Consider the following 25,845-nt stretch of genomic DNA (forward strand, 5'->3'; position numbering starts at 1 on the left):
AAGGCACGGTTTGTCATGTTGTGCTGACGTAGACCAGAAGGTCAGTTTAGTTTTTATTGTGATTATCCCGAGGATGAGCGTGATTTCCTCTTTTACAGCCTCCTGGAACAGCAGCTGTCAAACTCTTCAGGGCGTGCTCCACTGTTTACCTTCAGATCACTGAGATACACAATGCAAACACAACGGCGATCAAGGAATGTGCGCCGCTTATGTGTGCTTTTTAATCTGTTTAATATGTAACTATACTATGGTAATATATATATATATATATATTCCTCGCACTTGGATTTACTCTGATTTCACCTCCAGAGCACCGAGACGACATTTTTTATGGGTCACAGTATTTTGTGAACTTTATCCTCTTGTTATCATACCGATTTGTTATCAGCTCATGTTGTGAGTTTCCCATGGAGTGATGTGGCATTTGTGGATGTACTTTGACTGTGGCTGGGATGTGTGAGCTGTAAGTATAACAAACGTTTGCAACTTTCTTCCTGCGAATTAATGATTGCAGACATTTCCCATTTTTTACCGCAGGTGTTAAAGGGTCATCATGGATCACAGAGGTCACTACTGGCCGGACTCAGGCCGTCATTCCCACAGAACAAAAGACAGAGAGGGATACACCAGCCACTCTCAGCAGGAAAGGGACCAGCTCTATCCACCTCCGGACCTCAGAGAGAGGGACAGGCACTGGGGCCATCCTGATGCCCGTTACAATGTTCATTTCCCTCTGCCTACACCTGACTTTTATCCATACAACAGTCAGCAGTATCAGTATGGGTATGGACCTGAGCACCAAAGACCTCTGTCCAGGTTTGTACAGTTACAAGTGACCCCAACTGGCTACTAAGCTGGAGTTATTATTTGGGTATTATTAGTGTGTTTGTGAATGCAATGTAGGATAAAAGTTGCACAACAGTTGGTAAAAGAAGCCTGGTTCCAACACTAAGCTTAGTGTAGCTTTCTGTCCTTGCTAACAGTGCATGCTGGGATATGCAGTGCATCACAGATGATGGAAATGTAATGACTTCATTAAGATTCTCCTTTATTTTCAGGCATGGTTATGACTATCCACCTTACAGCCACTGGGACTACAGAGACAGCTATGGTTGTTATGACTACAGAGGGCAGCATGGACGACAAGGTGTAGTGATACAAAACAGCCAAGCTTTTTTTTTTTAAAGTCATCTTCTACTCTCTGTATAAGAGAGATGGGATGATGTGTAACGCTGTTTTTTAAGATGGTGGCCAGTGGGGTCCTCAAGAACCATGGAGAGCAGATCGGTACCATGACAGGGCACACAACCAAGAACAACTAGGAAGCGTGAATGCTCAGGAGTACAGGTGGGTCAGTGCACTCTACTTCTATCAAAGCCAGTGCCTTTGCTATCTGATGATACTGTGAAAATGATACCTGCACAAAAGAGAGAGGTACATCCAGAAATGTTGACAGGTTAAACGGTTCTCTAGCACTACAAAGTTTGTATGGAGGGTTTAATAAAAACAAAAAAGAAGAAACAATAAAAAGTAAAAGAAAACCTATAATGTTGGGGTTTCAGTATAATATGTTGTGGTGATAGATGGTCACTCTTGATCAAGAGTGAGTGTAGAAATAAGCTAGAGGAGAATGTGTACACAAGAAATCAACAAACAGGCAAGTACAGGGAGTGCAGAATTATTAGGCAAATGAGTATTTTGTCCACATCATCCTCTTCATGCATGTTGTCTTACTCCAAGCTGTATAGGCTCGAAAGCCTACTACCAATTAAGCATATTAGGTGATGTGCATCTCTGTAATGAGAAGGGGTGTGGTCTAATGACATCAACACCCTATATCAGGATTGCATAATTATTAGGCAACGTCCTTTCCTTTGGCAAAATGGGTCAAAAGAAGGACTTGACAGGCTCAGAAAAGTCAAAAATAGTGAGATATCTTGCAGAGGGATGCAGCAGTCTCAAAATTGCAGAGCTTCTGAAGCGTGATCATCAAACAATCAAGCGTTTCATTCAAAATAGTCAACAGGGTCGCAAGAAGCGTGTGGAAAAACCAAGGCGCAAAATAACTGCCCATGAACTGAGAAAAGTCAAGCGTGCAGCTGCCAAGATGCCACTTGCCACCAGTTTGGCCATATTTCAGAGCTGCAACATCACTGGAGCGCCCAAAAGCACAAGGTGTGCAATACTCAGAGACATGGCCAAGGTAAGAAAGGCTGAAAGACGACCACCACTGAACAAGACACACAAGCTGAAACGTCAAGACTGGGCCAAGAAATATCTCAAGACTGATTTTTCTAAGGTTTTATGGACTGATGAAATGAGAGTGAGTCTTGATGGGCCAGATGGACGGGCCCGTGGCTGGATTGGTAAAGGGCAGAGAGCTCCAGTCCGACTCAGACGCCAGCAAGGTGGAGGTGGAGTACTGGTTTGGGCTGGTATCATCAAAGATGAGCTTGTGGGGCCTTTTCGGGTTGAGGATGGAGTCAAGCTCAACTCCCAGTCCTACTGCCAGTTTCTGGAAGACACCTTCTTCAAGCAGTGGTACAGGAAGAAGTCTGCATCCTTCAAGAAAAACATGATTTTCATGCAGGACAATGCTCCATCACACGCGTCCAAGTACTCCACAGCGTGGCTGGCAAGAAAGGGTATAAAAGAAGACAAACTAATGACATGGCCTCCTTGTTCACCTGATCTGAACCCCATTGAGAACCTGTGGTCCATCATCAAATGTCAGATTTACAAGGAGTACACCTCTCTGAACAGTGTCTGGGAGGCTGTGGTTGCTGCTGCACGCAATGTTGATGGTGAACAGATCAAAACACTGACAGAATCCATGGATGGCAGGCTTTTGAGTGTCCTTGCAAAGAAAGGTGGCTATATTGGTCGCTGATTTGTTTTTGTTTTGTTTTTGAATGTCAGAAATGTATATTTGTGAATGTGGAGATGTTATATTGGTGTCACTGGTAAAAATAAATAATTGAAATGGGTATATATTTGTTTTTTGTTAAGTTGCCTAATAATTATGCACAGTAATAGTCACCTGCACACACAGATATCCCCCTAAAATAGCTAAAACTAAAAACAAACTACAAACTACTTCCAAAAACATTCAGCTTTGATATTAATGAGTTTTTTGGGTTCATTGAGAACATGGCTATTGTTCAATAATAAAATTATTCCTCAAAAATACAACTTGCCTAATAATTCTGCACTCCCTGTATAAACAATTAATGCCTAAATATTTATTAAAAAACAAACATACTTCCTGCATTACTGTCTGTCTAATAATCACTGCAAATTCTGTGAGCAAGAAAGTCACACGAATACAGCATAGACTTAACTGCTATGTGTTCTCGCAGTGAAGAAGAAAGCAATGCACATGAAAATGCATTTCTTCCAGGTACAACCAGGTGAGAGACAGCTCTCAGCATTACCTCAATGACTTTGAGGACAATCCCTCCAGAGACAATGAAGAGATTTCCTCTTTTTACCTTGGGACATTAGAAAGCTCCAAAAACTCAGGGTTATCTTCCAGCAGCTATGAGCTGAGTCAGTACATGAATGGAGCCGAACACAGTGATGCTGCCCCTCAACCCTATGGAGGTGAGCACGCAGTTCCTCTCACGTCCACATTGTCTCTGCTTATGCCTCTTTTTTTAAAGCTTTGTATTTTCTCAGACCAAGCACATGTGCATCAGATGTCAGCTCCTCTGAAGTACTCGATCCCTCATGCTGTTATCAGTTTTGGGCCTGCGGGTCAACTGATTCGGGTCACTACAGGCTTGTCAGCACAGGAGAATGTCAGCCACCTGGAAATCCACAGTCTGGAGGTAGGTTCAGTCAAGTTGTTTAAAAAAAGCAACCGATTTTCATGGAGGATACTACTAATCTTTTACCAGATGAAAATTATAGCACTCTCATGGACCTTAAGGGTCCTAAAGGTATACTATAGTCAGACTAATAGGATTGATTTGGGTCTGTTGGAAAGGATTTCACAAATCCACAATTATTTTGCTCATGTCAGTGATAATTAAGCCATTAACATTAATATTTCATGCAATGTCATTTGTTTAATTTAATTTCCCTTTATTAAAGAAACACATGGGTCCATAACAAATAAAATAAATAAATACATACAGAATAGGGCTGTTCGATATACCGATATATATCGGATGACGATATAAAAATGTCTATGTTTCATTTTACGCTACTGTTTGTTTCGTGGTGTCGCAAAATAAACTGTTTATGGCAATATTTTTTTCATCGTTTTGATGGTCACTGTAGTGGCTATATTAATTTCTTAAAGTTCTCTCTTTCTCTTACATTTAATATAACCACACTACAGACAGACAAGCGTTTGTTTTTATGCCTTGTCGTTAGCAACAACGACGGTAACACCATCGCGTGTCCGCTTGGTCCACATAAGCCTTTCACAATAAAGCTCAAGATCCTGTTGAGACTTTTCAAAATAAACTGAATCACGTGAAGGATGCAGAGTGTTTACGGATGAGAAGCAAAAAAAGAGCCGTCAGGTGCTAAAAAATAAACCTTAGACTCAAACGTTAGAACAGGCTTTTCCCCGCAGCACGCTGTGTAATAAATACTCACAAAGAAAACGGCGGCCGTTACAACTTATGTCTAAAAATGTATCGTTTCTTAAAACACTCAACTCCAGGTACACGACGCCTAGCTGGAAACACTTAACGCAAGTCGAGCTGCCCGAGATTCACAGAATTTACAGAAAATGTTACATTTTTGTGATTTATATCGTTATCGGACGGTAGATGTCTTAATATAAGGATATGATATTTTGGTCATATTGCACAGCCCTAATACAGAATACATTATTTTTTCTGTTGTTGCTTTGTATTCCCCTGAAACGTGTAACACAGCATGTATAATGGTTTCTTGGAAACCTAAAAACTCTTTGAGTTTGAAAATATTTATGTCACAGAGTAGTTAGGGTTATTAATTGGTGAATATTGATTTGTTGAGGTCTTTCCTGCACATTGGTTTTAAGTTTTCCACTACTCAGTAGCTACAAATATATGTTTTATATTTCTACTCGATGTGGCACATTTTGTCCACCATGGTTTTAGTTCTGTTTTGTCTGCTGTCAGTATCAGTATAAATCCATGTTTTGAAACTGCACATGGGAGAATAAGTCTTGATGGAGGATTTTTCTCTTCAAATGTACCTCTAGTGTTTTAATTTTTTAATTTTTAATTTTTATTTTTATTTTTACTAAAAGTTATAGTAAAACAGTGGATATGAGTCTACAAACAGTTAAATGCTTCCCCATGAAATTTAGCCTGCTGGGTAATACTCGGGGTCAGAGGCTGGACTTTTTTTCTTTTTTTTTTTTTTAACACAGAGGGCTGATCCAGACTTCCTGTATTGGGGTTCTGGTTCAGCAGACTGACACCTTATAATCTTAAATATAACCACTAGGTACGTTAGTAACTACAGTAGTTAATACTATCCAGTTTTCTGTACTAAATAGTAAATCTTGCAGAAATGGGCTTTTATTTTATTTTTGTTTTAGAAATACCTTTATAATTTACAGCTACAGGAGAGTAAATTGGCCCTTACAATAAAACATTAGCAGTAATGTTTCCAGTAAGGTTTCAAGACATTATTTTTGTCTTTAAATGTACATAGGTTATTCTAAGTGAGACACAGGAGCAGCATGAAATGAGAAGCTTCCCAGGGCCTTTAACCAGGTAATAGTCTTTGGTTTTGTAATTCTGACAATAACAAACTGCATTCAGCTGTATGCCAGATCTAGGATTATTATTAGACTTGTGAGACTTCCATGTTTGAATGTTATGTATATTTTACTGAAGGGAGGATTTGCACAAAGTGGATGCTATAGAGTTTGCCCACCAGATGGCAGGCGCCTGCACGAGGGACAACAAACTGCAAGATAAAAGCTCTGCTGCCCTTTTGTGGAATATTCTGATATTGCTCTGCAGACAGAATGGAGTAAGTGGATTATGTGTTGGCATTACACAGTATGTAGAGGGATCACATTGCCATCAGAGAGACATCAGGGCAATTATTGTGATTATTTTTGATACAGTTGTCACTGTATTTTGGTATTTCAGCAAATAGTCGGGTCAGATATCGCAGAGTTGCTGATGCAGGACTCACATTCAGATGGAAGCTGCCCATCAGATGCCCCCACGCTTATTGACTTCAATGAGGATACAACTGCTGAAGCACCACCTTGCAAAGGAGACGACCTGCTCACAGGAAACCGGAGCAGCTTTAGCTCAGAGAACTCTGAGAAGGGCCTGCAGACCTACACTCAACTACTGCTGGCTGGAAGAAAGAAGGTCTCCACATTCACCTTGAATTAGCTTTTTAACAGCTGCTGACAAGTCTAGCATTTAACTCTAGTGGCTTCAAAAGACGTCAGGCCCACTGCACAGAGCCAAGATAAATTAATGTGACCATGAGACATGATTTTAGTTTTAATCCTCTGCACTTTTCTCTAATGTTTGATTTTGCGTGAAACATTATAGAGACCTCTTTAGAGCAACAGGTAATATGATATTGTATAATGAATGCAAATTTACAATGTTTCCTCTGGGATGCTCTGGAGTAAATATATAAATTAGCATAAAATGAAGCTAATCAAGTTAAATTCATGTGTATATATGCAAGAATTTAGTCAGTCACATTTAGTCAGGATAAAATAATCAAATATTAATCAGTCTGTACTGTGTACTGTAGCTCAGTCTCTATCTTTCATATGTGGTTTTCAGGAGGCCCTGGAGTCGGCTATGACCAGCGGCCTGTGGGGACATGCACTTTTTCTGGCCAGCAAAATGGACAACAGGTCCTATATGACTGTACTGAACAGGTGAGAAAACTCATGGCCTCTGAGACGTGACAGCTGAGAGAAATCAGCACACAGCTCTATGTGGTAATTTGTCAAGAATTGCTAAACTTAGATATTTATGGCTTCCTTCACACTTGCGTTAGCACTACTAGGAAGTGTGAGAAATGTTCCTGTCGGTCCATTTTGGTCCAGACTCAAATTATTTGATATATTTCCACAAAATGTGGACTTTCAAATCCTCAGAGGATGAAAAATAGAAACTTTGATGTTCCAGTAACTTCCTCTAGCACTCCCAAGAGGTTTTTCATTTGTCCAACAGTACCTTAGTGATCTGATATGCTAGATAGAAATATTTTAAAATGAGATCTGATTGTTTTTGCTGAAAGCAATCACAGTGAGTACCCAGACTTTCCTGCCTTTAGGCGCAAGGACAGCTAAGATTAGGAGTAGTGATGAGAAGGTTATTTTTTAAAAGTAGAGGTTACATATTCTGCTTCCAGAACAGGAAACTAGACTTGGAGTGGTCTTGAGCAATAGTTCTCCAGGCTTTCTGAAGGTCTTTCAAAGTTTTTTCGTTGGACATTGACTGCTTTTCACTCATTTTCAGTCCAGTTCAGTCCAGTCGTGGTCCTGAACTGTCCATTTTTGAGATTGTTTCTTTTTAACACATTTAACACTGACCTATGACTCATTCAAACATAACAAGGCACCGAACTCAAGAGATGAACCAGTCTTGTGTCTACACATAGCAGAAAACTTAGCAAATAACCAATCTTAAATGATTTCTTTAATCACTTTGTCACCAGCAGCCTGTCGCAAAGGTTTAAATTATTCCCATTTATGTAGTTGAATCTATAAAGGACACTGAAGAAAACACAGTTTCACAGGCATATAATATATTTTTGTCCCAGCAAGGTGATTCCTATAGAGCATTTAATCAAAAACCTGGCACATATCCTAAAAAATGAAAACGGGAAACTTGACAAAGGGGGGATAAAATAAGGTGTAGCAGCCCTAAAATCTACAGCAGATGAAGCAGCATCTGAAAGCAATATCCTTTAGAAATAGGGGGAGAAATCCAGCAAAGAGCTGAAAGTGTACCTCAGAATTACATCTGTCACTTCATTTGATCTATCTACTGAAGCTTCCCTAGAATTGATCCCACTGGATGAGCCATTCCACTATGCTAAATTAATCAAAACATGGACTGACAATCAGTGGCAACAAGTCTTGTAGTGAGTATCTACCACCATTCTGAAAACACAGTGGAGGTTCTGTCATGAAGCAGAAGCCATCAACCTTCCAAAGAAGAGCTTTGAGTGTCCCTCAAAAAGCCTGGAGAAGTATTCCTGAAGACTACCTAAAGAAATTATGAGAAAGCTGCTTAAGGGGGTTTAGGTTGTTTTGAAAAATAAAGATATTCATGCCTGATATTAACTTTGAAGATCATTATAATTGTACAAACTCAGTTTGCCATAAATACTCCGTTTGGCTTTTGCACCATATTGCATTAATTTTTTTGTTTTATATTTTTGTTTCAATTAATTTGAGCGTCAGCTATTTTTCAGAGTTTCAGAGTGTGTGTGTCTAACCGCGCTGGTTGGTTTTAATTGTTTTCAAAATGTTTAGTTTTTTTGTTGTTTTTTTAGTTTCACTGTCATTTTTATTTACTAACTAATTAATGACAATATAGGTGCTGTTTGTCAGTGGAAACGTTTGAAAAGTTCACCAAACGTATTAGAGAAGAACAGTTGGCTTTCCCTCATACACTAAAAATCGGTACCAAAGCCTCGTAATTAAAATCATTTATTTCTAGTTTTCTTTTTTGTTTAGTTTTCATTAACAGTAATAAACAGAAATCATTATAATACAGATATTCTCATTAAACTCCCGTGAGCTATTTATCATGTAACCCAGTCTAGTTTTTACAGACTATTTGTACAGACTAAGTGGTATGTCTCAGCAGCCCAGCAGCAGGTTGTCAGTAGAGGAATGTCTGGGGAGAAGGCTGGCAGATAGGCAGACTGATTTTGATTTGTAATTGACAAGAGGGGCAGAATCTGAGCTATCAGTGTGGTGTTTCACTTGTGTGCATACTAGCAGAACAGATGCACTTTAAATGGGATAGTTCCTGTTTTTGTAAAGCCTTGCTTAAGACGTGCAGTGACACAGGCTGCTCTGTTGGCAGGTTCACAGGCCAGCTAACGCCCAGTGATCCCCTCCAGACTCTCTTCCAGCTGCGTTCTGGGAGAATTCCTGCTGCAGCCACGGTAAAATATCCAGAACCTAACAAAACTCTTATATGAAGACAAGCTTATGCTATAGCCTGTATCTTATTACTAAGGTTTAATAGTGATTTTCTGTGCTCAGTGCTGTGGAAATGAAAAATGGGGAGACTGGAGGCCCCATCTGGCTGTTATGCTCTCCAATGAGACAGGAGATCCAGCCATCCAACAGAAGGCCATCGTCACCATGGGAGATACACTCGGTACTGATACACCGACTGACTGACAGGTTGTCATGCACACACATACAAACTGATGTGTGTTGCTTTTCCCTGTGCAGCCTCCAGAGGCCTCATACATGCTGCCCATGTGTGCTACTTGACAGCCAGTGTTCCCTTCGGGGTGTTTACACAGAAGGCTGAGAGACTGGCACTTCTAGGCAGCAGCCACAGGTGAGCTGTGATTCAGACTTGCTGCCATTCATCAGTCCAAGTGCTGTTCATCTGGTTATACTGACAGCACAAGCTTAATTTTCTGCTGAAACACGTGCATGTCTTATTTTGATCTTAATTTCTGTCAGCTCTTTGCTTTGAATTTGTCTGTTTTTATTTCCTCTAGGAAATTGTTTGAGTGCTTTGCCACAAACACTGCCATCCAGTGCACTGAACTATATGAGTATTGCCAGACTCTTGGGAACAAAAGCTTTTCAATACCCTCCTTTCAAGTGGGTGCTACTTATATTTTTTGTGTTAATGGTGTACCAAATGGAAATATCAAATTTAAAGGCACCGAATATTCTCTGTGTCATCTAACATCTAACATTTTTCCATTATAACACAGCTCCACTAGCACATAGAATACATTTCCCCCCATCAATTTATTAGACACTTTTACACAGTTTAACAAAAGGTTTCTAGTTTGGATTCAATACAGGAAGATAATACATTAACATTTCATTCAGAATCAGAATATCTTTTTGTTGCAATGTATGGTCCTTGAGAACATCTGGAAGGTGAAGGTAACAGTGGTAATTGGAGCACTTGGTGCAGTGACCCCCAAGCTAGTTGAGAGGCTCCAGCAAATCCCAGGAACAACTTCCAAGATCTCTGTCCAGAAGATCGCAGTCCTAGGAACAGCAAAGATACTGCTTGGGACCCTCAAGTCCTAGACCTCTGGTAGAGGACCTGATCTTGAAGGATAAAGATTGCCGGCAAAACTTTGCCCATCTTTTGTATCTCTGGACACTATTTTAGACTCACTGCATTAGATCAAACAACCCTTAGCAAAGACTTAAATATTTGGAATCATTACCATTAAATCTGCAATAAATGCATGACTGTGGTTATTGTTGTATTTTGGTCAGGTGTATAAGTTCCTGTACGCCAATCGTCTGTTGGACTGTGGGCTTTCATCTCAGGCCTTTGATTATTGTGAGGTGGTCGGACAGGCGATCCTCAGGCATCAGGAGCCTTTCTTTGTGCTGACTGGTGAAGTCGTCAAGGTAAACCTACAGGTTGTCTTACACATCTGACTAACTATCAGTGATCTGTTCAATTACGACACAATGGTTATACTGTATGTATGTTTTTCTTGCAGCTGTCAGACAGACTGAGATACTCAGAGGGTCAGTTCAGTGAAGCAGGGCTCCATAGAGACGGGCAAGAACCTGATTGGCTGAAGCACCTACGTGCTAGGCACCACAGTTTACAGGTGATCAGGTTCTTCAGTCTTTTCACATCATACTATGTTTACCTGTGTGTGAGAGGAAATGTCTCCGTTGTCACTGCTGTACAAGGAAGAATTAAATCGTGGAGGAAATGTATGATATATGAGGGTTTCTAATTTAGCTTAGCATCAGTTCAGCACTGTCAGCAATCACAACTGCTCACAAGTGACTTGTGATTTTATTGTGCACATTTTTCCCTCATCACACCTTGAACAGGAGTGATACGAGGTACCTAATCAAAACGGTAAGTGAGGCATATTTTTTCAGATATCAGTGGTATTATTTGCACACATAAGTTACTGTTGCGTTCCTGTGATATAAAAATAAGTAGTAGGAAGTTGTTTCATGAATTAGGCTCGCAAATCATCATTGTTCTGATGGTTGTGTCATGGTCCCTGGGTCTGGGATACCTTTTTTTTTTAATTAAAGTGTTTCTTGGTTTCTTTTTATTTTATTTCAAAATTCTGATTTCACATCTAGTTTTTTCATGTTTAGGTTTGGTTAGGGTCTCTGTGTATTCCTGCCTCCCTTAGTTATTTCCTGGTTCATTTTGTTAACCTTTGCCCTACGTGTTTAGTGTTCAGTTTTACTTTCCTGAGTCTAATTTCCCTGATTAGTTCCAGCTGTGTTCCCTGGTGTTTCCCATCTATCTAAGTACCTTGTGTGTATTTATAACTCAAGTCTCCTCTTGCCCTTTTTTGTGTCCTTTCTCAGTGTTATGTGCTCCTCTGCTCCATGCTTTCTGTGGTTCCTGCGGTTCCTGCTTTACTCTCGGTTATGTGCTCCATTGTTCTGAATTTTACCCTAGATTCGTAGGTTTTTGATTCCTGGTTACAGCTGTGAATTGAAGACTTCACCATTAGAGCTGTTTTTTGAGTTCATGTTCCATTTCCTGAATCCAGCGTATTGGGTTCATATCCTGCCTCACAGCCATTTATGATAGACCGCTAAATATTTTCATTATATCTTTCTCTACATTTCAAATCCCTTTACTTACTCATTAATAAGAAAAAAAACTACTTTAATAGATTTTAAAGGAATAAAAATGGTCCCTTAAATTGCTTCAGTTTCCATATTTATGTAAACATTCAGGGCTGATTATGCTACTAAAAATAATAATTATTAATCATTATAAAATGTATTGAATATTGGTTATGCCAGTTGTGTAGCAAAGCTTTTTTAGTCATGTTACTGTGTCAGTAGAGTTGGTAATGTTATCCCATCTGGTGGTTGCTCCTCTACTGTAGAGCGAACTAAAATATCTCAGCAGCTATTGGATGGATTACCATGAAATTTGGTACAGACATGCAGGGATCCCAGGCACTGTAGCCTATGATGACAAGTTTGACATAAGATGAACATATTGAATGGTTGCTTCTGAATTTTGCAAAGACAGCTCTAGCTCCTTTCGTCTAGCACCACCAATATTTCACTTCTTTTTAACTATTGTCATTTTGGCTTTATAACAAAATGACTGTCAAATTAATTTCATCACATGGTAAATGTTGTACTTGGGAAATATTAGCATCTGTGGAGTGTACACGGTACAAACTCACACTGCTAACATAGCTGTAATGGAACTTAAACTCTGTAACTAATATGGTGTTATCTTTATTAGACTGGAACTGTCGACTCTACTGAAGCATACCAGCCAGCTCCTGGGAATACTGTTATGTCACATGAAATGCCCTCAGGTAACTTTGCATTGTGTAGCTTTTTTCACACTGTAGAGCAGAAGTATACCTTAATAAAATGCTTTTTTTCCCTATGCAGAATCAGATTTAGATGATTTGAGCCACGGCATTCAGAGTCCTGAGCCTGAACTCCTTTATTATAGAGGACATGAGGACCAAGAAAGCATATTGCATGAAGATGGAGGAGACACTGAGGAAATGGCAGTGAGGTCATGGGGCATGGGAGCAGCTCAGGACTGGTGTGCCTCATTTACTTTTTCTTTCACACAGACAACACTCTTACTTGATATGTGTAACTGAGTCCTGACAGAGTCTATTATGTCACTGATCTCTCTCTGCCTCTTTGTCTAGGCCACAGGCCCACTGCCCAGCTACACCAGTAACAGTGGCCTATACTCCCTCAGTGCCCACAGTGGCTCCAAGCCAGAACTTCAGTTATCATAACACAGATAGTGGTGAAGTCAAAAGTGCCTCACAACATTGTCCTCCAAATAATCTGCCAGCAATAGCAGAGGGTGAGACTCTAATGTTAGACAGCAATCATTCCCTTCTCTGTTCGGGTATTTACTATGGCCCGCGGTGAGTCAGTGTGACATTTTCTTTTTATTGCTTTTACAGGGGCCGGAGCATCCTCTGGAGCAGGGATGGTGAGAAATGCATTTTAATATTCCACTGGCAACTTTTCGCTTTGATTTATTTATCGCATAAGCATAATTTTAAAGATTACATTCAAATGTATTGTGCTGTGCATTGATTAGTGCTGCTTATAAGTTAAAATGTTTGCCTTTATTTGCCTTTGAAGATACACGGTCAGATGATTGAGACGAACTTCGGTCAGCCGGGACAAGTCGAGCAGATTGTCCCTCAAGGATTGAAAGCTTCTGAGGACACCACTGAGCCTCCTAAACAGGTGGGTGGGCTGCCTATCATATGTCACACAGCTTTCAGTGACATTAGAATTAGTTTACATGCATCACACTTTGTTCTGTGTTAAAAGCAGAACACAAAGAAAGGATGGTTCAGTGGCTGGTTCAAGTCAAAACCTAAAGTGGTCCAAAAAGAGGCTTCAGAGCAGGGAGGCCCAGCTCACACAGTAAGTATCAAGCATACTATGAGCTCAGATGTGATCTCAGTTTTCATTTAATGATACTAATCGCTGTGTATGTTACAGGACTTTTCGCCATCTGCTGACGTCTGTCCTCCTCCACCGCCTGCCAGTATCCCTCCTGGCACGTTTCCACCACAGTCTTCCACTGCTGGGATTAATCCATTCTCACGGAAAGCAGGTGGGTCACGTGATCAGTTACATAATATTCTGGCTCTGTGTCAGTGTTAGTCACTTATCACTATTTTAATAATAGATTTCAACATAAACATGTTGTCAGCTTCCACATTCTTATTGTATGTTCTGAGGTCAATGAGTGTCTTAGCTAGCGTGTCCAGTTTCATATATTACAGTCATGATGGACACCGCTTGGATTTTTTTTAGTGCAGAAACTTAAAACATTGCAAGTGTTTCGGCTGTTACTGAGGACATTTTACCTCCATTTAACTCTACAAATGTGAGCATTTTCTTTAAATACCCATGTCTTCACTATAGGCCAGCAGCTGGGTTAGAAACCGTGAGACTCACCTCTGTCACAGGTAAATGACGTTACTTAAGCTCCTAGGACCTGCCGTCCACATATGTGGACATCACATTTTGGGTTATTTAGACTAAAATACTCAATTTTGCTCTACATGGGCCTGATATCCACTTACGAGGGCATTATACTGCTACTGTTCTATCAAAATTTTAAATGAATATCCTCAGATGTGGCTCTTAATTTTCTTAAAAACAAAAATAAGGTTAAAAAAAAATCAGGTAATTCTTTGTTTTTACATTCATCTGGCCCCAATATGCCCAAATATCAAAGAGAAATTAAAAATGCATGTCGTGGAAGAGTTCGGGTCTTAGGAGGTTAAAGATAAGCATATTGATTCTTTATAATTCTTTACGGATTCACATTAACTAAACATGTTCTGTTTGCAGGGTCATGCGTCTTGCACCAAAAGTGAGGATATCACAATGTCACACCACATGTCGTGTACTGTAAGATGCATACCGCTCACTAGTTCTTTTTTAGTAATGCCCTTTAAAATCCTAGAGCTTGCAAACCATGATGTTCCTTGTTAGTTACAGGAATACTCTGCATCGACTTGGATATCAACTCATATTGCAGTGACAAAAACAGCTGAGGTGTGTTCTAAAAGCTGACTTAGGGGAAATTACCAGCAGACGCAGTACATATCTTGGGAAAGGGATAGCTTAACTCAGAGCAATCACGCCAGCAACACTGGGGCTGAAGTTCTACTGTGGCAAAAAATGTTGGTGTAACTGTGATCACTATGCCACGATCATCTGTGCTATATGCTGCAATTAAATATCCAGCTAAATATAAGCGTGGAAAATATTTAAAGATATACACACATATACCACTGCAGTTATATTATCTATGCTCCAACCACTGTTTTAAAACAGAAATAAGACGCACACTAATAAATGCTGTGGTCACAGAAGCTTTTTAAGCATAATTTGTAGCCCAGCTTTGCAGAGCTGTACCACATCATGGGCAGTACTTGATTATTTTCTGTCATCTGAAAAGTGCAACAGTTGTATTTTAAATTGCACACGGGACAGAAAATAAATGCTGAAAATAAAATTGGAATAGTGTCTTCTCATGTTGTCATACTGCCAAGATTGATGATACCACATGGCGAGAGAGGGGAGGATAGCTCAGGGAAGACCTCTACCAGCCAAATACCCAGTACCCTCTTACAGCCTCTACACCCACCAGAGAGCAGACGCTTCCAGGACCAAACTGTTTATGTGCTGATGACTTATTTGTAATGAAATGGAGCTCAGCATATAAAAGGTTGATTTTACACACTGCTCTTTAAATTGTATATAAAAAACAGTAATATATACTCTTGTAATTGATTTTAGATTGACCTTTTTTATTTCTGTGTCACCGTGTAAACATGTTTGGATGTAACTGGGATGTTGTTAAGTCATTTGACTTTAAGTTTCAATGTATTGTGTTTTTGTACCTCTATACGACCACATGAAATGTGTTTATTCTCTAGCTTTTCAGCAGATTCTCGCAGCAGAGGAAAGTATTATTAAAAGCTGTATCTGCAGTCATGTTAATAGTCACATATTGAATAATTACATCTTGCCAAGAAATAGCTGCAATTCCCGACAGAGCCTCTCAATTAATGTAGAGCAAGTGACAACACGGCAGGTGCCGTCTCCTTTTACGATTAGTCTGCAGTAGCCAAGAATGAGTGGCACACGCTGGCCTTGAATTCAACACACGCACAAACAAACACACACATGCAGATGAGCAGCATGTGAACTACGGCATACGTCCTGCCAATAAAGTGTCACTATACAAATTATCAGAGTGGATTTATGAAAGACTGCTTAAAATGGCATCCAGATGAGACTATACTAGAACCTAATATATTTCGAACAAAGTTACATATTTTGATAATTGGAAAATAAACAAATAAAAAAACCTCAACAGGCAGACATCTTATACAAAATCTTTATTGAGATTCGGATTCACAGTAAAATGCTAGTTCACTTTTACTCACTGATAAACTCCAAACATGCTACGCTTCTTGTACATGTAGCAATATGATTACAAAGAACCAAAACTCAGAAGATGGCAGCATGCATGATTAAAATACATTTAAACCTAACGTATAGGAATCTGACATCTAGTACAATATCATAAATGCTATTACTGTGTTTAGAAAATATCACACTCTGTATCCGGGCAAACTCAATTTTTCTCACTATGTGTATTTCTGTTGGTAAAATAGAAATTAAACTACAAAAGTAAGCATGACAAATGCTGTAGTTGAATAAATAAAGCGCACTATGAATACAAAGTACTAGTACGTGAAATTCACATCCAAAAAGTCAAAATCAGCAAAAAGAGTAAGCAGTAACTGACTGGCAATCCAGCTTCCCTGAATGATTACAAATGCACTGGTCTATTAATGTTGTCACAGTAATGTTTTTAGTATCAGTGATGCAAAATCTTATCTACTCAAGAGCAGTACTTAAATATTGTAATTGTATTTGTATTATTCTTCGCAAGGGTTAAGAACAATAAGCTGCCTATCATTTGAAGCTGGTATGTCTAGTGTATGTTTGGCTTCTGCCACTGTTGCTACAGAGTGGTGGTGCATTTATGTATTTCCACACTTCCTTTGGGAAATGTGTTGTAAAGTTCATGGCTGTAGTGCATGATTGAAGAAGTCGTATGATAAAATGCCTAAATGCCTAAATGCAAAACTGCTATATTGTGGGTAACATTAATTACATTTACAGTGCATTCACAGTTTTAAAAAAGGGTTCAGTGCTCTTTTAATGAGTTTCATATCACACCATTAAACTGTCAGCTCCAGTGTCAGTGCTGTGCTGGCGGTAATTTTTATCCCAAGACATTCTCGTGGGAACCCAGCACCCTGGGGAAACAGAGTGAAGATTTAAAGCTCGTGGCACTCTAAATAAATATTGCTCATTAGCATATGTAAAGTGGTGCCCTATAACCTTTCGTCCAATGTTTCTTGACCTTAATAACTGAAATGAAACAGCTGTAGCACAGTAATGGATATGTACAGTTCTTGTCTTTAACAGGCTGCGACACTTTTGTCCCCATGTTTCTGCACATGCTGTGCAAGTTTTCTGGAACACTGGAAAGATTTGTCACATTCTGTGCAAACAAAAATCCTCCCTGCACAGTTTTGCTCCTGATGAAGCTTCAGTTTTGCTGGGTGGCTAAAATTCTTGCTGCAGCCCACGCAGTTGTGGGGTTTCTCTTTACTATGTATGAACTGGTGACGAACAAGACGGGAAGCCATGGCAAATGCCACGCCACATTCTGTGCACTTATGGGGCCGCACTCCGCTGTGAATGGCTTCATGCTCGGTCAGGTTGGAGGACTTTGTGAAACACTTGGAGCACACAGAGCAGACAAAAGGACGCACTCCTCTGTGGATTTTCTGGTGCTCTGCCATGCGGCTAGCCAGGGCAAACCTCTTCCCACAGTCGGGGCAGGAGAAGGGTCTTTCTCCCAGGTGCTTACGCTCGTGGCGCTTCAGAGCTAGGGGTTTATTGAAGGTCTTGCCGCAGTGCGTGCATGGGAAGGGCTTGTCATTGGTGTGCATGTTCCGCTCATGCTTCCGCAGGTCTGAAGAGCGGATGAAATCCTTGCCGCAGGTGTCACAGATGTATGGCTTTTCACCAGTGTGTGTACGGATATGCTTACGGTAATCTGAGGACCAGATATAGGTTTTGACACAGAAGGGGCAGTGATACGGTCTTTCACCCGTGTGCAGACGCTTGTGTTGCTGCAGCGTGCCTTGATGAGAGTAAGCCTTGCCACATATATCACATACATGCGGCTTGAGGCCTGTGTGTGTTTGTAAGTGACTCTGCAGGTTGCACAGCTTCTTGAAAGCCCATTGGCAGTGCGTGCATTTGAATGGACGTTCCTCTGTGTCAGTGTCAACTCCATTGCGTTTTTTCATTGCTACCAAAAGTCGAGGGATTTTGTCGTCTTTACACTTTTTAAGCAATTTCATAAGTGAAGGACTATTTACATTCAGATGTTTGGTCTTATTCTCACCTTCGCTTGGAGAAGATTCCTCACTACTTAACTCTAGCTTAGATGTCCTCTGTTGGTCTGAGACATCACTTTGGCTCTTGGATTGTTTCAAGAACATGCTTTCATTCTGTGTCACAGCATCCTGGAGCACGTCATTTGGTTTACATATTTCATTGGTCTTAGTGTATGTAGTGCATCGTAGCGATGCCCCTTTGTGTTCTTGCTCATCCTGGATTGGTGTTTCTTCTCCCGGTGAAAGCCCTGCAAACCTCTCCACAAGAGAGAAGTTTGGTGTTTGAGGATTCAGATAAAGGATTCCAGTCTCATTACTCTCTGGGAATGGCTCCATTCTTACACCATTACTGCCAAATGAAGACTCTATATTCACACTGTGAGTGTTACTCAAGATGTATCCATCCAGGGGAAAATGAGTGACACTTCCCTTCCTTTTCCTTTTCCTTTTTTTGTCAACATCTGTCCCAGTAGACATCTGCAGAATGACACTGATTTTGTCAGAAATGTGTTTTGAATTATTTATTTATTTATTTTTTACTCATAACTGATGCCACACAGACTTTCTGCAGCAAGTCTGCTGTTGCTGCATGCACCAGTATCATGTAAATATCCCACACATGCTCTGACACCATGCTCGTCATATGACACCAGAACTTTACTATGTGTTCCCGCAGCGTTATATTACTATAAAAATAAAAACAACTCATTATTTTGTAATTTCACACATTAAATCGTTTTATAGAGCAGCTTACCCTGGAGTCTCCACGCGAGCAGGTCAGATCCCGGAGATGCCTGGGAGATATACTAGGCCGGGTACTAGTATAACTCTATGAGAGATGTCCGGTTGCGTTAACGGGCGGAGTTTGGCAGCAAGCCTCTGTAGGTCAGCATCTATCCTGCAAGTCAGCAGCAGCAATTATATCTTCACAGCCGGGCTCAATTTACCCTCCGCTCACTGAACTTGCCACCCGTTTTACATACGACTTGTTGAGTAATTGCATCAGACGGAGACTTTCAGATTGCGTTGGACGGTAGAAAGTCGGAAACTTTAACAGTTTACTCGCTTAAGTTGGATCCTTGAACTGGAAAGACTAACTTTTAATTAACTTTTAGTTTACCAACACTCTTTTTGACTCTTTTTCTTTTCTTTTTATTAATTTGTTTTAACAGCTTTAAAAAATAGAAATAAAAACAACAACAACAACAACAAAAAAAGAAGAAAATAAAATGTTTTTGATAATGTGTGAGTTAGTGCCGCCGTCCGCGCATTGATATTTAGGTTACGCTCTCAGTAGGGCGTTAATGAAACGTTCAAATTACCTTTAAGCCAAGGAAGAAACAAAATGCAACACTCTACTTAAATTACATATCACAGACCTGGAAACATTTTTGCTCAGTTTAAGTTTACTCGCCCTTGCTATTAGTGAGTGACATATTTTGTTTTTGAACGGGTATAAAATAATGGTCGTATTTGTAAGTATGCGACTAGTGCATTGATATTTTAATTAAATGCATTATGAGGTCAGGTGGAGACGGACAGAAATTTAAACCATTTGCTTGTTAAATAATTACACTGAGCTGAAAACATTTGACCAACACTAACCGTTTCAGCACAGCTAATATTCAAGTATATTTTCATTCCCCGTTAAACTCTAACCGTTAGTAATAATCTAAGAGTGAGCACCGTACTGTCCAAAAGTCTATAAAGTATCACATTGATGACGGTGTTTCAGATCACAGCAAAGTTATTTTCACCTCTATTTTAAGTCCATGAGCATTTTGGGGTAACGACCACAAGATGTCACTGTTCACCTGATATTTTGCCAAGTCAGAAGCCAAAACTGTGGAAAATCACCAGCTCTACGAAAAAGAGAAAAAAGGGTGAATTTTAGAATGCATCTTATTGTAGACATCTGTGTTGCTTTAGAAAAGAACACGATGTTTTCAGCTCAGTCTCTGAATGAAAAAAAATATCTATGGATATATCAACAGATGAATCTTGTTGATTTCGAAACAACAGAAGTTCTGAAGGATACTTATATGTGCCCGAGGTATGCTTAACAAAATCAACATGGGAGAATGGCTTCAACTTAGTGCCCCCCCCCCTTGTTTAGAGAACACTGTGTACAGCTTTTGTGATAAATAAGTTGCAGTCCAGTTTTTTGCCAGTAGATGGCCTCGAAATATCCATTCAGTAAACAGAGTCATCATGGAAAAGGAAATAAGGGAATCCACTTGTCCTGTAATCAAAATATAATAATATTTCTTTCATACTCAATAGTAGGACATGTCTTTATTATTTTTGAGAACTCGTGTTTTTCCCCTCCCTGATAAAATCCTCCAGAGCTTTCCTATTTTTCCCTGTCAGATTAATGGTGGTTTTTTTTGTTTTTGTTTTTTACACTATAGGGACTGACAGGATTTAAACCTGCATGTGTTAAGTAACTTAAATCTTAATTAAATTGACAGTTGTAGTCTGCACTCAGAGCACTTTCCCAGGAGAACAGATTGAAATCAGATCCTTAACAAATCACCTTTACAAGGCTGCATTTTCCATTCGTTTGTACCTCAACACAAAGTTTTGGCTTCAGTTTCCCACACATATCCACCACAAGAATACCTGTACATGTCTTCTCACGTAAGCTTTCAGGGATATTGCCCCCTTTGTTGAACAGTAGGTACAAATGGATGATTTGATACACCAATTTAGGACAATTTCATAGATATCACAATTAAAAGAAAAAACAAAAAGAACAATGAAAATAATCTCTGGAGTTGTGCATATTTATGTGTTGTCCAACATTTAGTTTTGTGAAAACCATCATTTTTAGTTTATTTCAAGTTTATTCATCAAGTTCCAAGTTTGAAAAAGTAACTCTAACTCTACATAATGTTAAAATCAGATCAGGAGTTAAACTGGTAATTACTCTTTTTCTTTGTATATGTATCAACTTGAAGCTGTCATAACAAAGCTTTGGTGGATGTTGCATAAGTGGGTTGCAGTGACGTGAACCCGGATGCCGAAGCTGTACTAACAATCAGCATGAAGAGCATCACCCAGGAAGTCTCTGTTGGGAGTAAAAAGATTGTGGTTTGTTAGTTTACTTTGTGTTTGTGTTTTTTCCAGACCCCCAGTAAAGAAAGTGTTATAATCCCCTTGTGATTCCTTCAAAGCAAGTAATGGAAAGAGAGCGACTCTTCCTCCAAATGCAAATTTTAGTTCTACTCGCTCTGACTGACCTGCTTTTCCTTGGAAGTTACACTTGAATAAACATTTTATTGATTTCCATGCAACTCATTCAAGTGCACTGAAAAAGTGCAGAGTCATCCTGGAGGTGGTTCTTCAATTTCATGCTGGAGAGTAAACTGCCTTAATTGAGAACATACCCAAATGGGGAATTTTCCACAGACCTTCACTCTGTGGCTGTGGAAATTGTTGGTTTTTTTCACTATTCATCCACTTACATAAGTTCTACCTTAAAGGACATATTGTACCACTCAATATAAATTTGGTGTGGTTTCACTTTTCAGTTTTTCCATGTAGATTTTCTTTTTGTGCCAAATTGGTTCGTGCATGGGGTGATGAGGTACAGGGGGAGAACAAAATGAAAACAGCTTACAATAGAGTGCAATGCAAAGCACAACAGTAACCCGAAAGAGCTGAATTAAGATTCTTTATGATGCTGAACACTGTAAATGATAACAAACTGTAATGTATTTAATTCAAACCTGATTTGATCACTGGTTATTTGAATGTAGTCACATAAGCTGCAGGCTTACTTCTCATGTGCACAATTAGTGGTTCAGTATGTTTGCATCTTGGACGGCGCTGACAAGCTTGGCACCATCGTTGGCATGCAGGATTCATAACTTCAGTGTGCTTCTAAATATAGTAAGGAACAGTTGTACCAATGCACTGTCGAAAAACATCCTGTTAGAATGACTTTAGTGTTGAAAGGGGTACTAGCTTATTATGAAAGTGTTTACTAACCTGTTGCTGGTAAGTATCCTTCCTAATCTTATTTACTATCTGTGGACATAAGGTCACAGAAAGATGGGACCCTAAACTTATACCATTCATTAGGGTGAATATTACAGTATTGGGAGACTAAAAGCTGCCCTCTTTGTCCTTAGTAGTTTTTTTTAAGTGAATTTGGTTGTTCTTCAAGCTCACACCTGCAGTTTCTCAGTTTACAAGGATTTTCATTCTATTATTTCTCTGCAATTGAGAAAATTTAAATTAGAGTCTATTAAGAAGTGGACTTGTATGAGTCCAATTTACCTTAGTATGTGATTATAGTTTGCCATCAGCAATTGCATTTGACAGGTACTGTTGAATAAGTATAATTAAAGGCTTAAAGCGCATACAAAGCCCATACAACTAATCCACTTAAAGCAAGTTCCAGCTCATGGTATATTTTGGTATATTTTTATTTTTGTTGTTTGTTAGGCTGCCCATACTAAAACTTAGATTATGCTTTTATGTAGTGTTAGTGAATTATTATTTTTTTGTTTTGTGACATGGATTATTTTGTAAATATCTCCTTTGTGTACAAAGTTATCAACAGTACTCCTAATTCCACTCTGTCTTGACTGTTTTTAAAGTACACACGCTTACAACATTTGAGTCTGGGGAAATTTTTATTTCTGGAAGTGGCTAAAATTTAGGGCTCCAACTTTACAGCAACAATTTGGGAACCTTTATTTATTTGCATGCAAGAGTGAGATAAGAACAGATGAGCTGGAGGTGCTGGAAGATGGACTTTGTTAGTTGTTATTTGGAAGGAGCCACTTCTGTTGATTCACCATACTGCTAATCTGTTTTCCCACAAGCACCCCAGCCCTTACCTCTTCTAGATGTTATGTAACAGATGTGCATGGGAGAACACAATTGTCTGAGGCACTTTGATTTTGGCATTCACTTCTTCAGCCAGTTTCCAAAAAACAAGTTAGTCACATGTGAGAACAGGGGCCCGTTCTTCGTACCTCGCTAAGTAGGTTAGCCGGATTAGATTGTTGACGATTTCGCGTGATCCTGGATCAGTCGGTTCCCCGAAGCTCATCCGGGACTTGCTGTCATAGCAACAGAGCCGTAAGCGTAAACCTGCTCGGGAGCAGGTTTACTTTATGTAAACAGGATTAGATCGCGGCCACGCAGGTATGTCCGCTTCATTTATACGAAAGCAACAGCGATATTTTTCCACTGTTTCACCATAAATAAATATTATCAATGTAACTAAAGATAATGCAGCACTTGATCCTTTTATTGATGTCACACAGATACATACAGGTCATTTCCTAAAAAAGGGAAATGTACTATTAACATTCTATTACATGTATGTGATTATTACAGATGTAATTCATATTTCAGAGTAGTAATTGTAAATTACTTCGTGTAATCAAGATGAGAGACCACGGCTATAAAAGCGAAGGTGGATTTGGGAAGCCTGTCGCAGCCATGTCCTGTCCGTATACGCGACCAACCCATTGCGGAAGGTGCAAGATTGATAAGGAGAGTCCTCAGAATTCAGCGTATATTGCGGGACAGACAGGATCCTTTAGCTCAGCGCGACAGTGTGCTCATAGAGAGATATCGATATTCCCGTGAGGGTATTATTTACTTAACCAACTTGTTGACGAGGGGGTGCAGGACCACCACCTGTCTTTTTTTCCTCTGCCCTTTTCTTGGTTGCTGTTATGAACAAACTAACAGAGTATTACAGGCCAGTATTACCTTGCCAAGAGACGCAAAGCAATCTAAGAGATAAATATTACCATTCTGTAGAATACTCCTGTATTCCACTTTTACTTGTTCCCATGTTCTTGTGGGTCCTGTTGTGGCTCTAATGTGAAAGGGGATATAATATAACATATTATAATATAATATAATGCCATATGATATTGGACAATATAGTGTCATATGATAGATCTACCCTACCGCCTACTGGTGTTGGCCAGAGGGGCCGATGGCGCGATATGGCAGCCTGGCTACAACCGTAGCTGCCTCCACCAGTGTGTGAATGTGGGAGTGAATGAATAGTGGTATCGTAAAGCGCTTTGGGTGCCTTGGAAAGCGCTATATAAACCCAATCCATTATTATTATTATTATTATTAAATTACCTACGAGTTTGATTTGTCAGCAACTTTCTGCCAGCCCTCTCTCCTTGCTTTTGCAGCCTTTGCAGTGTTCTCTTGCGTTTTAATTAAACTCTGAAACTCCTGAAATCCCTCACTCATGAGTTCTTGCTCTGCTGCCGGAAAATACCGAGCACGCCCCTTGGACATTTTCGCCGACCAATCAGCGGGTTGCCGATCAATGTTTCTACTATCAATGCGTAGCCCCTTTTACGACACCCAGTGATGTCACATTCCTGCGTCCAGCTGTAGTAATCGTCAACAGCAGGTGTGTTCGGGGAACCGGATTAGCGAGCTCACGGTTAGCGCGATGATTTGATCTTGGATGTGTCATTTGATCTTGGATGTAGTAAGCGACGTACGAAGAACGGGCCCCAGTCCAATGAATTTCCAACAAGCGAGCGGGTTTAATGTATCTAGTCCCCTGTGTTTCATCTTGTTCTCTCTATAAACTTCACAAGATGCTCGGTTGAACTTTCCCTCCTCCGAGGTAAACTTTTATTAAACTCTTAATAAACAGTCATGAGTCTCCGGTTCTCACCTTCCGGTGTTACACTCTCAAGACCCCGGGTGGAACACACAGGTAAATGCAATTCCCATTGCTACATCCCTTTTCTTTTACAAAGACAATGAACTATTCATAAGTTGAGAACTCAATTTGCAACTGGAACAAAACTTAGACATGACATTTCTTTGTTAGACACAATTTTCTTCAAAAATAAAAATTCTTTCTTCCACTTACTTTTTTAGCTTTCTTTCTATTTTCCTTTAGTATTACTTTTATTCATTTTTTCTGTTTTGTTTCTCATTTCCTTATTTTTTTTTTTCTTCCAAACAAGTAAACAGATCACAAAGCCATAACTCAAAATATTATCACAGATGTTCTGCTCTGTTCTCTAACCAGTAAACAAATCACAACATATAACTCAAATGTCGTCACAGATTTTTTTTTTTTTTCTTTTGTCTTTCCTCTGACAAGTAAACAAATTACAGCGTATAACTCACAGATTACCCCTTAATTGCATACATAGTCCTTCAAATATCCAGGTTGTTGTACTACCCGTCCTGACCTGGTAGTGCTGTTTTGTGTGTTCTCTTTGCTCTTTGTCGGCACAGTAATGTTCTGCCCCTCAGGCTGGAGATGTGCTGACATGTCTTTTTTGACCTCCGTAGCTCGCCTCAGATGGCGACGATTCCTTCTGAGGACTCTGCCGTTGTCCAACTCCACATCATAGGATCTGTTTCCCAGAGTGTTACACACTCTAGCCTTGGTCCATAAGTTGTGTGGTTCAAAAGGTTGGACTCGCACCAAGTCCCCTGGGTTTAATGTGTCCATGTCCTTCGCTGTCTTGTTGTAGTACTTTGTTTGTCTCTCTCTGTTTTTCATCAGTGCTAACTTGTTGTCAGTCACTGTGGGTTGCAACAATCTGTCTCCTATTGGGAGAAGTGTCCTCGTCCTCCTGCTTAAGTCTCTGTGCAGGGCTGGTAGTTAAACCTTGTGTTGGGGTGTTTCTGTGGTCCAATAAGGCCAAATATGGA

General features: G+C 39.8%; 2 protein-coding genes across 3 annotated transcripts; one reads left to right on the top strand and one right to left on the bottom strand.

Moving 5' to 3' along the window:
- Nucleotides 1-59: 59 nt before the first annotated feature.
- Nucleotides 60-15,678, top strand: sec16b (SEC16 homolog B, endoplasmic reticulum export factor). Of its 2 annotated transcripts, none has more exons than XM_085447992.1 (25): nucleotides 60-463; nucleotides 538-816; nucleotides 1,059-1,147; nucleotides 1,245-1,347; nucleotides 3,401-3,603; nucleotides 3,679-3,830; nucleotides 5,662-5,723; nucleotides 5,847-5,985; nucleotides 6,108-6,338; nucleotides 6,771-6,868; nucleotides 9,036-9,117; nucleotides 9,218-9,335; nucleotides 9,413-9,524; nucleotides 9,691-9,796; nucleotides 10,436-10,573; nucleotides 10,669-10,782; nucleotides 12,417-12,492; nucleotides 12,572-12,731; nucleotides 12,844-13,007; nucleotides 13,111-13,139; nucleotides 13,295-13,402; nucleotides 13,490-13,585; nucleotides 13,664-13,778; nucleotides 14,093-14,136; nucleotides 14,525-15,678. In XM_085447992.1, exons 2-24 carry the CDS (start codon nucleotides 554-556, stop codon nucleotides 14,107-14,109), a joined length of 2,775 nt encoding a protein of 924 aa, XP_085304118.1. In that variant the 5' UTR covers nucleotides 60-463; nucleotides 538-553; the 3' UTR covers nucleotides 14,110-14,136; nucleotides 14,525-15,678. The 2 variants fall into 2 exon arrangements, with proteins under 2 accessions (XP_085304118.1, XP_085304119.1); XM_085447993.1 differs by having other exon boundaries at nucleotides 13,493-13,585.
- A 390-nt stretch (nucleotides 15,679-16,068) lies between these two features.
- On the bottom strand, nucleotides 16,069-19,001 carry znf648 (zinc finger protein 648). The gene is made up of 2 exons (XM_085447994.1): nucleotides 18,923-19,001; nucleotides 16,069-18,645 (listed from the first exon to the last, which is right to left on the bottom strand). The coding sequence occupies exon 2, from the start codon at nucleotides 18,643-18,645 to the stop codon at nucleotides 17,179-17,181; it is 1,467 nt and encodes a 488-aa protein (XP_085304120.1). The 5' UTR covers nucleotides 18,923-19,001; the 3' UTR covers nucleotides 16,069-17,178.
- Nucleotides 19,002-25,845: the final 6,844 nt, after the last annotated feature.

The sequence above is a fragment of the Copadichromis virginalis genome, linkage group LG23 (genome assembly GCF_057382275.1).
Source record: "Copadichromis virginalis isolate Kocher_CV1m ecotype Utaka linkage group LG23, C_Virginalis_male_GT1.1, whole genome shotgun sequence".
Taxonomy (NCBI): Eukaryota; Metazoa; Chordata; class Actinopteri; order Cichliformes; family Cichlidae; genus Copadichromis; species Copadichromis virginalis.

Bases quoted from the DNA above. Each gene is read 5' to 3' on its own strand.
- sec16b (XM_085447992.1), top strand. From the start codon at position 554: ATGGATCACAGAGGTCACTACTGGCCGGACTCAGGCCGTCATTCCCAC. The intron at 1,348-3,400 runs GTGGGTCAGTGC...CATTTCTTCCAG, and splicing joins GTGAATGCTCAGGAGTACAG to GTACAACCAGGTGAGAGACA. The intron at 6,869-9,035 runs GTGAGAAAACTC...CTCTGTTGGCAG, and splicing joins TATATGACTGTACTGAACAG to GTTCACAGGCCAGCTAACGC.
- znf648 (XM_085447994.1), bottom strand. From the start codon at position 18,645: ATGTCTACTGGGACAGATGTTGACAAAAAAAGGAAAAGGAAAAGGAAG.